The sequence below is a fragment of the Oncorhynchus mykiss genome, chromosome 15 (genome assembly GCF_013265735.2).
Source record: "Oncorhynchus mykiss isolate Arlee chromosome 15, USDA_OmykA_1.1, whole genome shotgun sequence".
NCBI classification, from domain to species: domain Eukaryota; kingdom Metazoa; phylum Chordata; class Actinopteri; order Salmoniformes; family Salmonidae; genus Oncorhynchus; species Oncorhynchus mykiss.
Window position 1 is genome coordinate 44,928,487 of NC_048579.1, and position 15,223 is coordinate 44,943,709.

At 42.9% G+C, this 15,223-nt stretch overlaps 1 protein-coding gene across 2 annotated transcripts in view; it reads left to right on the forward strand.

Moving 5' to 3' along the window:
- The first annotated feature begins 9,498 nt into the window (after positions 1 to 9,498).
- Positions 9,499 to 15,223, forward strand: part of LOC110490129 (integrin alpha-X) — a 55,911-nt gene continuing 50,186 nt past the window's right edge. The window contains exons 1-4 of one of the 2 annotated variants that reach the window (XM_036944433.1): positions 9,499 to 9,630; positions 9,811 to 9,943; positions 14,453 to 14,547; positions 14,937 to 14,992. In XM_036944433.1, the coding sequence (XP_036800328.1) occupies positions 9,576 to 9,630; positions 9,811 to 9,943; positions 14,453 to 14,547; positions 14,937 to 14,992 (339 nt within the window). In that variant the 5' untranslated portion in view covers positions 9,499 to 9,575. Of the gene's footprint in view, positions 9,631 to 9,810; positions 9,944 to 14,452; positions 14,548 to 14,936; positions 14,993 to 15,223 lie in introns of those variants that run through there. The other variant, XM_036944434.1, reaches the window with a different exon arrangement.

Consider the following 15,223-nt stretch of genomic DNA (forward strand, 5'->3'; position numbering starts at 1 on the left):
GGAGGTTCTCCCATCTCCACAGAGGACCTCTGGAGCTCTGTTAGAGTGACCATCGTGTTCTTGGTCCCCTCCCTGTCAAAGGCCCTACTCCCCCGATTGCTCAGTTTGGCGGCCAGAAGAGTCTTGGTGGTTCCAAATGTCTTCCATTTAAGAATGATGGAGGCCACTGTGTTCTTGGGGACCTTCAATGCTGCAGACATTTTTTGGTACCCTTCCACAGATCTGTGCCTCGACACAATGCTGTCTCGGATAATTCCTTCAACCTTGGTTTTTGCTCTGACATGCACTTTCAACTGTGGGACCTTATATAGACAGGTGTGTACCCTTCCAAATCATGTCCAATCAGTTGAATTTACCACAGGTGGGCTCCACACAAGTTGTAGAAACATCTCAAGGATGATCAATGGAAACAGGATGCACCTGAGCTCAATTTCGAGTCTCATAGCAACGGGTCTGAAAACTTATGTAAATAAGTTATTTATGATTTTTGTTTTGAATACATTTGCCCAAAAATTCTAAAAACCTGTTTTCACTTTGTCATTATCGGGGTATTGTGTGTAGATTACTGAGTATTTGTATTGATTTAATCCATTTTAGAATAAGGTTGTAACACAACAAAATGTGGAAAAAGTCAAGGGGTCTAAATACTTTCAGAAGCCACTGGACATATACAGGCTTGGAAGATGTGCAGAGGGCTGGGTGCCTGGGGAGCTGTTGTTACGGGGGGTTATACGTGCCTTGCTCAAGGGCACAATGGCAGGTAATGGATCTAGGATTTGACCCTGCAACCCTCTGGTTACCAGCTCACTTCTCGACAGATTTTTCCTGTCGGACCCGGGATTCAAACTGGCGACCCTCCAGTTGCTGGCTCGCCTCACTAACAGCTAGGCTTCCTGCCGCCATGCCACTGTTAAGGAACTCACAATCAAATAAATACTCTTTCAAGGTGCATCATTGAGTAAAGATATGCTAGGCAGGACACTAGCGCACGAAAACAGAATCATCATTGGAGGAGGAGAGAAAGTGTTGAGTGACACACACAGCAATGATTTTAGCTGACGGTGATGGGCAGGACTCGCAAAAGGTATGTTTCCAAATGATTTTAGCTGAAGGTGATGGGCAGGAGGAGCAGGTGGTATGTTAGTGGGCAGGAGAAGCAGGAGGACTGTTTGTAAATGATTTTAGCTGACGGTGATGCGCAGGACTCGCAGGAGGTAGGTTTGTAAACGATTTTAGCTGACAGTGAGGGGCAGGACTTGCAGGAGGTGTGTTTGTAAATTATTTTATCTGACGGTGATGGGCAGGACTCGCAGGAGGTAGGTTTGTAAATGATTTTAGCTGATGGTGATGGGCAGGACTCGCAGGAGGTATGTTTGTAAATGATTTTGATCAGCCTATTGATAACCCTAACCCTTCCTGATGAAAAATAAAACAGAAATATTGCAACCATTCCATTTCAGGCTATCAACCAAGTTGGATTATTTTGTCTAAGCTATTTTAGCTGGCATGCCTGCTGGACTTCAGAAATGACTATAATTGCTGTAATTCTTGGGTTATGATACTATATGCCAGTGTGGCAGTTGTACTAAACTCCTAATGCATCAAAGTTCTTAAAGCATCAATGTACATCATTCATTAAAATTCCAATTGAACAGGTGTGCTTAGATAACCTACGCACAGAATTAGGCATAATTATTATGGCTCTAGATTGCAGGAAAAAAGCTGCTTCAGGTGTTAGAAAAATGCTACATTCTCAGAATTCCCGAGTGGGGACAGCCCCCCTGCTAGACCATCCTCACGTATTTCCTGCCCTCTTTAAAATAATGGGTGCATGACGCACCTGGTGCTGATGGCTGATGACACCTTTGGCTGAGGATCCACTCTTTCCTGGCCTTTGCCATTCAGAATAACTGTACCATGTACAGTGTCCATTGGAGTACAGCATATACTTAACTAGTTCCTCAATCTCTGATACCTTTAATTTCAGTATACTTCAACCCCCAGTCCCTACTACCTGAAGCTTTACATAGCCATGTACCTACAGTAGCATACCGGTAGTGTAGCCTTCTGCAGCAATGCTTATCGCCTGTAGCTTTCCATAGCAATGTGCCTAGTACCTACATGGTACCTAGTATAGTTTTCCACAGACATTTTCCTAGTAGCATACCTTATATAACTTGAATTGATAGCTAGGGTGTTTAGCTCTGCCCAGGCACGTCTCTTTTAATGTCTTTGTGCTGTTATATCATCATCTCCAGGACGACAGCCTTGGATAGACGTGGCACCGCCATGGAGGCTTGCCACACATACACGTGTGCAAAAAATGTTAGACACACACACACACACACACACACACACTCGCATGCATACACAAACACATTTGCACGTGCACACACAGACAAACGGACACACAGGCAAACACAAACACACACAGCTCATGCTTCCTGTCAAACTAACGTAATTTTTTTCACACACCACACCCTGATTTGATCTATTTGACACCAACACAATGGACAAACAGTTGAAGTCGGAAGTTTACATACACTTAGGTTTGAGTCATTTCAACCACTCCACAAATTCCTTGTTAACAAACTATAGTTTTGGCAAGACGGTTAGGACATCTACTTTGTGCATGTGTAACAGTATAACTTTAGACCGACCCCTCGCCCATACCCGGGCCCGAACCAGGGACCCTCTGCACACATCAACAACAGTCACCCACGAAGCATCGTTACCCATCGCTCCACAAAAGCCATGGCCCTTGCAGAGCAAGGGGAACTACTACTTCAAGGTCTCTGAGCAAGTGACGTCTACGATTGAAACGCTATTTAGCGTGCACCGTTAACTAAGCTAGCCGTTTCACATCCGTTACACTCACCCCCCTTTTGACCTTCCTCCTTTTCCGCAGCAACCAGTGATCCGGGTCACGGCACCAATGTAACAGTATAACTTTAGACCGTCCCCTCGCCCATACCCGGGCGCAAACCAAGGACACTGCACACATCAACAACAGTCACCCACGAAGCATCTTTACCCATCGCTCCACAAAAGCCGCGGCCCTTGCAGAGCAAGGGGAACTACTACTTCAAGGTCTCTGAGCAAGTGACGTCAACAATTGAAACGCTAGCGCGCACCGCTAACTAAGCTAACCGTTTCACATCCGTTACACATGACACAAGTCATTTTGTTTACAGACAGATTATTTCACTTATAATTCACTGTTTCACAATTTCAGTGGGTCAGAAGTTTACATACACTAAGTTGACTGTGTCTTTAAACAGCTTGGAAAATTCCAGAAAATGATGTCATGGCTTTAGAAGCTTCTGATAGGCTAATTGATGTAATTTGAGTCAATTGGAGGTGTATCTGTGGATGTATTTCAAGGCCTACCTTCAAACTCAGTGCCTCTTTGCTTGACATCATGGGAAAATCAAAAGGAATCAGCCAAGACCTCCACCAGTCTGGTTCATCCTTGGGAGCAATTACCAAATGTCTGAAGGTACCACGTTCATCTGTACAAACAATAGTACGCAGGTATAAACACCATGGGACCACGCAGCCGTCATACCGCTCAGGAAAGAGACACGTTCTGTCTCCTAGAGATGAACATGCTTTGGTGCGAAAAGTGCAAATAAATCCCAGAACAACAGCAAAGGACCTTGTGAAAATGCTGGAGGAAACAGGTACAAAAGTATCTTTATCCACAGTAAAACGGTCAGCAAGGAGGAAGCCACTGCTCCAAAACCACCATAAAAAAAGCCAGACTACAGTTTGCAACTGCTTATAGGGACAAAGATTGTACGTTTTGGAGAAATGTCCCCTGATCTGATGAAACAAAAATATAATATACTGTTTGGCCATAATGACCATCGCTATGTTTGGAGGAAAAAGGGGGAGGCTTGCAAGCTGAAGAATACCATCCTAACCATGAAGCATGGGGTGGCAGCATCATGTTGTGGGGGTGCTTTTCTGTATGAGGGGCTGGTGCACTTCACAAAATAGATGTCATCATGAGGGAGGAAAATTATGTGGCTATATTGAAGCAACATCTCAAGACATCAGTCAGTTAAATGTTGGTTGCAAATGGGTCTTCCAAATGGACAATGACCCCAAGCATAATTCCAAAGTTGTGCCAAAACGGCTTAAGGACAACAATGTCAAGGTATTGGAGTGGCCATCACAAAGCCCTGACCTCAATCCCATAGAGAATTTGTGGGCAGAACGGAAAAACCATGTGCGAGCAAGGAGGCCTACAAACCTGACGCAGTTACACCAGCTCTGTCAGGAGGAATGGGCCAAAATTCACCCAACTTATTGTGGGAAGCTTTTGGTAGGCTGCCTGAAACGTTTGACCCAAGTTAAACAAGTTAAAGGCTATGCTACCAAATACTAATTGACTGTATGTAAACTTCTGACCCATTGGGAATGTGATGAAAGAAATAAAAGCTGAAATACATCATTCTCTCTACTATTATTCACATTCTTAAAATAAAGTGGTGATCCTAAATGACCTAAGACAGGAATTTTTATTAGGATTAAATGTTAAGAATTGTGAAAACTGAGTTTAAATGTATTTGGCGAAGGTGTATGTAAACTTCCGACTTCAACTGTTTTAACCCCACAGGGATGTAATATTGCTGTCAAAGTAAATGAGGCCTATACATTACACCTTCTATGAAAAGTAGAAAGTATTATACACTCCCATATTACACCTGAAACATAACAGCCAGTTTTTAGAAACATTTAGACTTGTGTCTTAGCAAAGTGACCAGATTTGTGGATGGTGGACGGTCCGTCTCAAGTTAAATAAAATTGGATTTGTCACATGCGCTGATTACAACAGGTGTAGACCTTACAGTGAAATGCTTACTTACAAACCCTTAACCAACAATGCCGTTTTAAGAAAAATAAGTGTTGAGTAAAAAATGGAGCAGCAGTAAAATAACAGGTGCGAGACTGTTAACAGTGGGTACCGGTACAGCTTCCATGTGCAGTGGTATAGGTTAGTAAACAGGCTATATCCCTGGGGTACCGGTACAGCATCAATGTGCGGGGGCACAGGTTAGTAATTAGGCTATATACAGAGGGTACCGGTTCAGAGTCAAAGTGCAGTGGTATAGGTTAGTAATGAGGCTATATACAGGGGGTACCGGTACAGCGTCAATGTGCGGTGGCACCGGTTAGTAATGAGGCTATATACAGGGGGTACCGGTACAGTGTCAATGTGTGGGGGCACCGGTTAGTCCACTTAAGATGTTGGTACAATACACATACAATGATACAGGACTTGACAAAGCCAGAGTGTCTCTGTAGCCTCTCCCTCCTGGATAGGGGTCATCTGAGGGGACCTGAACAAGGTACATGAACAGAACCTGGAGGATAGAGATTATAGGCCTCTACAATGGGTCCTGTGTGATGGCCCGCCCTACCTCAGACAGAGCCAGTCAACAGGAGAACCAGAGAGACAGGCTAGGTCCACACTGTCTCCACATCCACATCCACATGACCTGACTCAACTCGCTCTCTTTCAAACTCTTTCTTGCTCTCACATCTATTTCACTCTCCCTTTCTCTCTATCATCTTGCCTTTTTTATCCATCTCTTTCTCTCGCTTTCTCTGTCGTTCTGTCTTTCTCAATCCATCTATTTCAGTCTTTAAAATCTTTAATTTTCACTTTCTCTTCCCCCCATACTTCTTTCAAGCCATCTTTCATTTTCTATCTCTCATGCTGATTCTGCTGGGCCAAATGCCTCACACAGACACTGTTGTACCCCCTGTTATCTCTGTCCCCAAGCCTGTGACCTGGCAGGATCGTATACCCTCTCTCTCACTTTTCCTCTCTCTCTTTCTCTCAACCCAAATCTCTCTATCTTGACAAACCTCTTCACAACTTCTGTGACCTTCCAGCTTCCCACCTCATATAGCTAATACTGATACAAATGGTTATTGGAGGGCACAAAGACAAGGAGTTCAATCAAGTGACTCAGAGTTTTCCATGACCAGTCAAACTGCATTTTTCACCGTTTAACATAATGACATGGTGGGTGTCAGAGTGTGTGTGAAGTCATCACCAGTGACGTTGGCTGGATTCTCTGTCCACAGTGACTCAGGCACAACGATGTGCTCAAACATGCCAGCGCACAAATGTGTGTTTTACCCTCTGTTTTGTTACACAGAGAAAATGGGGAAGGAGGAGGGAAGAGAGAGAAGGGGGGGGGGGTAGTGTGGGTTGTTTGAGTAGTTACTAACTGTAGCCTGTTTGGTTTGTTACACAGGAGATTAACAGGGACAATAGATTTGATACCTGGCAACCTTTGACTGCGTCTCTCCATTGACAGTTACAATATGAGGTTGAGAAGGAACCTGCAAGTAAGCATTTCGTTGGGAATTGTATACCATGTGTATCCCGTACATAGCTAAATAAATGTTAAATAAAAAAAAAATAAAAAAACAGGACTAATACTACTTGAAACTTGAAACTGAAACTTGAATAATGGACGCTACAGTAACTGACCCAACTGGATAGGACTGGAGACCTCTCTGGTTCAGTTTAAGCTACGTCTCACTGAGGAGAAAATTATTTGAGAATAAACAGTATTTTGTACGATGGGAAGCAGACCACTGTTAAATATGATTTCACTTCAGTTTTTACTTGTGCTAATGAAGTAAGGAAATAGTATATTCAGCAAAACTTTCCCATCATGTTGTAGTCTTTCACCTTAAGACAGCTAGTGAACTCTTTAGTGGTTATCATTTATTTTCATATCACAACAACAATATAAAAGAAAATATACTACAAACTTCTGCAAGCAGGGGTGTCCTCAAGTCCTGGAGTCAGCTATTTATTTCAAGAAAATGAGACACTGCCCTCAAGTGCACAAAAGGTAAAGTCACACTGTTGCACTTGAGGACGGGAGCTGTGCACCACTGACCAATCAATCAGTCAACCAACCAACCAACCAGCTAACCAACCAACCAACCAACCAAACAAGCCTACCAACCAATCAATTGATCAATCCATCAAATCACATTGGATGGCCCCTTTTACATGATAAGTGCTTTAGAGTAGACCCAGAGCTGGAGCTATGCACGAACCACTGCTTTTAACCAGGGCAAGGTGACTGGAAACATGTCCGAATACAAACAATGTAGCTATTCCCTCCGCAAGGCAATCAAACAAGCTAAGCGTCAGCATAGAGACAAAGTAGAGTCACAATTCAATGGCTCAGACACAAGAGGTATGTGGCAGGGTCTACAGTCAATCACGGATTACAAAAAGAAAACCCGCCCCGTCACGGACCAGGATGGATGTCCTGCTCCCAGGCAGACTAAATCACTTTTTTTGCCCGCTTTGAGGTCAATACAGTGCCACTGACACGGCCCGCAACCAAAACCTGCGGACTCTCCTTCACTGCAGCGGATGTGAGTAAAACATTTAAACGTGTTAACCCTCGCAAGGCTGCAGGCCCAGACAGCATCCTCAGCCGCGTCCTCAGAGCATGCGCAGACCAGCTGGCTGGTGTGTTTACGGACATATTCAATCAATCCTTATCCCAGTCTGCTGTTCCCACATGCTTCAAGAGGGCCACCATTGTCCCTGTTCCCAAGAAAGCTAAGGTAACTGAGCTAAACGACTACCGCCCCGTAGCACTCACTTCCGTCATCATGAAGTGCTTTGAGAGAGTAGTCAAGGAACATATCACCTCCACCCTACCTGACACCCTAGACCCACTCCAATTTGCTTACCGCCCAAATAGGTCCACAGAGGACGCAATCTCAACCACACTGCACACTGCCCTAACCCATCTGGACAAGAGGAATGCCTATGTGAGAATTGCTGTTCATCGACTACAGCTCAGCATTTAACACCATAGTACCCTCCAAACTCGTCATCAAGCTCGAGACCCTGGGTCTCGACCCCGCCCTGTGCAACTGGGTATTGGACTTCCTGACAGGCCGCCCCCAGGTGGAGAGGGTAGGTAACAACATCTCCACCCCGCTGATCCTCAACACTGGGAACCCACAAGGGTGCGTTCTGAGCCCTCTCCTGTACTCCCTGTTCACCCACGACTGCGTGGCCATGCACGCCTCCAACTCAATCATCAAGTTTGCGGACGACACTACAGTGGTAGGCTTGATTACCAGCAACGACGAGACGGCCTACAGGGAGGAGGAGAGGGCCCTCGGAGAGGGCCCTTACTACTAACCTCACACTCAACGTCAACAAAACAAAGGAGATGCTTGTGGACTTCAGGAAAAAGCAGAGGGAGCACCCCCCTATCCACATCGATGGGACAGTAGTGGAGAGGGTAGTAAGTTAAGTTCCTCGGCGTACACATCACGGACAAACTGAAATGGTCCACCCGCACAGACAGCGTTGTGAAGAAGGCGCAGCAGCGCCTCTTCAACCTCAGGAGGCTGAAAAATGTGGCTTGTCACCAAAAGCACTCACAGACGTCTACAGATGCACAATTGAGAGCATCCTGTCGGGCTGTATCACCGCCTGGTATGGCAACTGCTCCACCCACAACCGTAAAGCTCTCCAGAGGGTAGTGAGGTCTGCACAACGCATCACCGGGGGCAAACGACCTGCCCTCCAGAACACCTACACCAACCGATGTCACAGGAAGGCCATAAAGATCATCAAGGACAACAACCACCCGAGCCAATACCTGTTCACCCTGTTGTCATCCAGAAGGTGAGGTCAGTACAGGTGCATCAAAGCAGGGACCGAGAGACTGAAAAACAGCTTCTATCTCAAGGCCATCAGACTGTTAAACAGCCACCACTAACATTGAGTGGCTGCTGCCAACACACTGACTCAACTCCAGCCACTTTAATAATGGGAATTGATGTAAAATATATCACTAGCCACTTTAAACAATGCTACTTAATATAAGGTTTACATACCTTACATTACTCATCTCATATGTATATGTATATACTGTACTCTATATAATCTACTGCATCTTTATGTAATACATGTATCACTAGCCACTTTAAACTATGCCACTTTGTTTACATACCCTACATTACTCATCTCATATGTATATACTGTACTCGATACCATCTACTGCATCTTGCCTATGCCGTTCTGTACCATCACTCATTCATATATCTTTATATACATATTCTTTATCCCTTTACACTTGTGTGTTTAAGGTAGTAGTTTTGGAATTGTTAGGTTAGATTACTCGTTGGTTATTACTGCATTGTTGGAACTAGAAGCACAAGCATTTTGCTACACTCGCATCAACATCTGCTAACCATGTGTATGTGACAAATACATTTGGTTTGATTTGATTTTTGTGCACCCCTCCCCTCCATAGTACAAACTCACGTTTCCCCCCCCCCCCCCCATCTCTCCGCAGTCTCTCCTGCACCAGTCAGCTCTCACCACCGGGTGGCGGTCACAGACCGTTGTAATCCTTTTAGAACGTCCCTGTAAAAAAAAAGGCGCATTTACCGACCGACTCACTCCTTCATTATCTTGAAAGGTTTCACCACATGATATTCTTCGAGTCGGTGCTCTCCTCATCTTCTCTGCGAGGACTGTAGTGCGGACTTCAGTCGACATGGACAAGCAACTGGAGCACATCCAGTTTTGGTGTTTACTGGGACTTTTGCAATGTAAGGTTATATAGCCAAATCTACATTGTATTAGTAGAATACATTTATAGTAGAGTTATAGTTAAGAGTTTCACCTGTCCTGCCTGAGGAATTGACTATCAGACATGCTGTAGACGCTTTTGTAAAAAGAAAATAAGTATAATTTAAAATGTGTTTGTTCATTTTTTGTTGTTGTTGCAGTCGCACCGTTGACAGTGGGGTTCAGCTTCGACATTCGCTATCCCAGAACATTAAGTGTCTCGGACTCGGAGGCAGCAGGGTCCCATTTCGGTTATCGTGTCTGTCAGTTTGGACCGGCGCAGGGAGGCAGCAGGCAAGTTACTAATCATTAAACAGTCAAACCACTGGGTTCAGATCTCACAATTGGATGTTAATCATAATAACATGTCTGTGTGGGTGGACCATTTCACTGTGTTAGAATCCATGTTAGAATCCATTTTTGGCAACGATTACAGCTCTGAGTCTCTCCGAGTAAGTCTCTAAGAGCTTTGCACACCTGGAATGTACACTATTTGCACATTATTATTTAAAAATTCTACAAGCTCTGTCAGGTTGGTTATTGATCATTGCTAGACAGCCATTTTCAATTATTGCCATAGGTTTTCAAGCCGTATTCAAATCAAAACTGTAACTAGGCCACTTAGGAACACTCAATGTCATTTTGGGGTGGCAGGTAGCCTAGTGGTTAGAGCGTTGGGCTAGTAACCGAAAGGTTGCTAGATTGAATACCGGAGCTGACAAGGTAAAAATCTGTTGTTCTGCTCCCGAACAAGGCAGTTAAAGCACTGTTCCTAGGCTGTCATTGTAAATAAGAATTTTTTTTTAACTGACTTGCCCAGTTTTAAAAAAGCAACTACAGTGTATATTTGACCTTGTGCTTTAGGTTATTGTCCTGTAGAAAGGTGAATTTGTCTCCCACTGTCTGTTGAAAAGCAGACTAACCCACATTTTCTTCTAGGATTTTTTTGCCTGTGCTTAGCTCTATTCCATTTCTTATTATCCTTAAACTCCCTAGTCCTTGCCAATGACAAGCACACCCATAACATGATGTAGCCACCACCATGCTTGAAAATATGAAGAGTGGTACTCAGTGATGTGCTGTGTTGGATTTACCCCAAACATAACTCTTTGTATTTAGGACTAAGTTAATTTCTCTGTCATGTTTTTTGCAGTTTTACATTAGTCCCTAATTGCAAACAGGATGCATGTTTTGGAATATTTTTTATTCTGTACAGGCTTCCTTCTTTTCACTGTCATTTAGGTTATTATTGTGGAGTAATCACAATGTTGTTGATCCATCCTCAGTTTTCTCCTGTCACAGCCATTTAACTCTGTAACTGTTTTAAAGTCACCATTGGCCTCATGTTGAAATCACTGAGCGGTTTCCTTCCTCTCCGGCAACTGAGTTAAGAAGGACGCCTGTGTCTTTGTAGTGACTAGGTGTATTAATACACCATCCAAAGTGTAATGAATAACTTCACCATGCTCAAAGGGATATTCAATGTCTACTTTTTTTTTACCCATCTATAAATAGATGCTCTTCTTTACGAGGCATTGGAAAACCTCCCTGCTTTTTGATTGTTTAATCTGTGGTTGAAATTCCCTGCATAGTCATGACACACTTTGTGTAAGAGCTATTGAAGATTGAAAGCCCCCATGGCGCTTCAATGGGGCAGAAGTCAGTGTGTTATTGTGATTCCGGATGGCCAGATTGCTAGCAAGAATGAGAAGAAACTGCCATGTGGGGAATTGTAAGTGTCTCGTTTCATCTTGTTCTTGATACCATGTCTTGTTTTCAGGTGTTTTGACTTTTTTTATGTTAATGATAATATGGCTAAAATTCTAGCTAACCAACAACTGTAAAGATGTATTTGACAGGAAACAAGTGCTCATTGTGCAAATGTATTTATATTTTCAATAAACATTGGAGATGAAATATAGTTTACATGTTGTCAACAATCTAAGCCAACCCCGTCTGTTTTTCCCCATACTTACGCACGTGTCGATTTAGTTGCTAAACAAGCAATAGACGAGAAAACCGAATATCAAACAAATTTGACATCGGTCTAGAATCAATCCGTTCACCCCTTTTCAGCCATTCACCTTTTAAAGGCATTGTCTCAGTGTTCCCGGAGAGCGTATTCACGGTAAACGCCGCATATGTGGTCTCAATCGGAAATTACCTTTAAATGTCAATCGCGTTATCTTCCGCGGTCTAGATTGAATATAGGCCTAAAACGACAACAAACAGTATTTCATCACTGTCCTCTAATGATTTGATCCAATGTAACTTTATTATTTAATCAGCGGACATCACTGGTATCAATAAAGTTACATTGGATCAAATCATTAGAGGACAGTGATGAAATACTGTTTGTTGTCGTTTTAGGCCTATATTCAATCTAGACCGCGGAAGATAACGCGATTGACATTTAAAGGTAATTTCCGATTGAGACCACATATGCAGCGTTTCCCGTGAATGCGCTCTCCGGGAACACTGAGACAATGCCTTTAAAAGGTGAATGGCAGAAAAGGGGCGAACGGATTGATTCTAGACCGATGTCAAATTTGTTTGATATTCGGTTTTCTCGTCTATTGGATTTGTCAACAAAGCATCATGACAGATATGATGCCAAGTTTTCAAACTACTGGTAGATTCTTTGAGAAGATATATAAAGCGATCTGTGCATTTGAACAACAGCATAAAAACACATTTCACTTTTGCTTGTAAAAAAAACAAATGACAACTGCTACACATGCTGCCACTGTTTTGAACAGATTATATTATACTACATAGAACGAGCAGCCAGAGAGAACGGTCGTCACTAGTTACCACAGCTACAAAGTCATAACGCCTGCCTAGTTTTAAAATGTGAAGACCTCTTCTTTGTCTACACCCGTTCAGCATCGTTCACACCCTCTTAAGCTTTAGCCCCACCCATCTCGTTTCGCTCTCGGAGCGTTCAGAGCGCACACTTGACGCTCTGGCCAATGATTTGTTTACGTCTGGATAACATGAAAATGGCCTAACCAGCTCCGCTGGCAACAATTTCCTAAAATGTTTTTGCAGACGTGCACTGACACCGGCCATATTCAATGGGTGTTGTACAAACATCACGTAACGTTAGCTAACGAGCCAGCCTGCTAATGTTAGCTAGCTAAACAACAATGAACAAAGTGCCAACAATGCCACAATGCTGGGAGCTAACCAACTAGGTTCAATGTTAGCTAGCTAACATTAGGCTCTAACTAGAAAAGCAAACGGCTCTTGGATACGAATAATAACGTCAGCTAGGGAGCCAGCCAGCTAATGTTAGCTAGCCAGCTAACAGTACACTTTAGCTTGAAATGAAACCACTTTGTCAAAATTAGAAACGTGTAATATGTATACATCATCCATGATGGAGGTGTCTCCCTGTCATGAAGACCATGCCACAGTTGCCCTTAGTTTGAAGATGTAATCCGGAGGCAGGTGTTTCCTCCATCTCTTTAGCTATCATACTCTAATTCCACTGATTTCAAAACTTGATCCTCCAGAAAGTGGAGAGCAACACTCATGCAGCTCCACTACACAATACATTAAAAAAAGCCGAGTTCGACAGAATTACCAACACAGACTGACCACAGAAGCCTTCTATAGAGCAGACCAATCCGAACTCCTCTCTCGGCATGTCCAGCCCATTCATTATCTCAGCCAATCATGGCTAGTGGGAAGGTTGCTGGCTTATTCTGAGGCTTAACCAAAAAGGCTCATAATTTAACATTTTTATTCATATTTACAGATGGCATACAAGTTTGTTATTAAGGCACATGAAAGTTCACACAAGGCATTTCCAAAAAACACATTTTGATTAAATTGTTTTTTTTTAAAGTTCAATCGGCTCTCCTGTGAAGTCGTGACTTGCGACATACGCCTAGTTTCCTGAATCGGGTCACAAATGTGATTGATTTTCAACCTAACCCTAAGCTTAACCCTAATTTTAACAACACTGCTAATCTTATGCCTAACCCTAACCTTAAATTAAGACCAAAATGTAAATTTTTGTTTTCAGGAATTTGTACGATATAGCCAATTTTGACATTGTGGCTGTGGTAACGAGTGGAAACCAGGGAGATCAAAACAAACATGTTGACGCAATAAGTGAAAACACATTATCTAACTGGGGATAGACAGCTATCATAGTGTCACAAGACTTTCATTTTGAAATAACTTCATATTTTTCAGTTAGATATATTGGTTTCGAAAGACTTGAAATTGGAAGCTAACTAACTAGCAAGCTACCAGTGAGCCATAGCTAGCTAGCTGCTTATCAAAGGTAGATAACTGGTTAATTTGCCCAGAAAATTGGCCAAACTATTTCTCAATGTTTCTCAAAATTACTGTAGCTGCTTAATTAATTTCATAATGCTTTGTGATACACCTGGTTTCATGCTGTTTTAGTCCACAAAACACGTCGCCCTGTCACCAACAGTAGAACCTGACTAACAGAATTGGGGGAAACAAAATTGTCCATGCTTTTTTTGTGCTACCAGATACACGATGAGAAGGTTCTAGCTAGTGTATTGCTCAGCAGACCCAGAAGTTCTGACTTAACAGACGCACATTTGCTTTGTGCTGTTATAATTTATGCTCTAAAATCCTACAATCCAGGCAATCCAGGCACGGTCTATGAGACCACGGAGGCGGAGTGTATTTTGAAAACAGGAAATGTTACACATAACACACTTTCATGAGCATTTAAAACAACCAATTGACCTCTCCTCTCTCTCCATCCCTTCTCTGTCTTTCTCCTCTATTCTCTCCATCCTCGTCTCTCTGTAGTGTGTTGGTCACCGCTCCTTTTCAAGACAATGGGACAGGAGTGGTTTACAGATGTTCTTATGACAGTGGCACTTGTAAAGCTCTACCTGTACAAGGTAAGATGCATGCGCACTATAACCAGTTTGTGTGGCCCCCAAGAATCAGAGTTCTCTCTCTCTCTCTCTATAAAGCTCTGCTGTTGTGTTTTGTTCAGTTATAGTAATTCTCAAGTCCTGTATACATTTCCTCTTTTCACACAATTGCTTCACTGGTTAGTCTCACATCTTGTGGGAGTGTGTGTGTTGTCATTTTGTGTTGTGTGTTGTCATTTTGTCTCATGCATGATTTGTGGGAATGTTTTACTTACCTCATGTGCTTATGTCAAGCTGAGGTTCAGATTGTCGTAGGCTTGTATTGGCAAATTGGTGCAAAATTATTTTTGATACTTTTTTTTAATGTTCGTATGTTAAATCCGTCTATATTCACTTATTTTGTTTTATTTTAGTGGAGCCAGGAGTTTCATTAGGATTGTCACTAGCTTGTAATGCTGACAGAGCTATGGTGAGTTGCTCATCCTTGACTCACTGAGCCGGAGTACTATTTCATTTCTGACCTTTTGAATTTGGGCTTTAAAAAATGGGCCCTTTCAATTTCCCTTCCCCTCTGCAATTATAATCAGGAACTAGCTGCTCTTCACAAACATCCTGTGCTATGTGCTTACCCTCTTGTGCCATTTCCAGTAAATACATTGTGACCCACAGTATGACCTGACTCAGATACATTGTGAGCTAT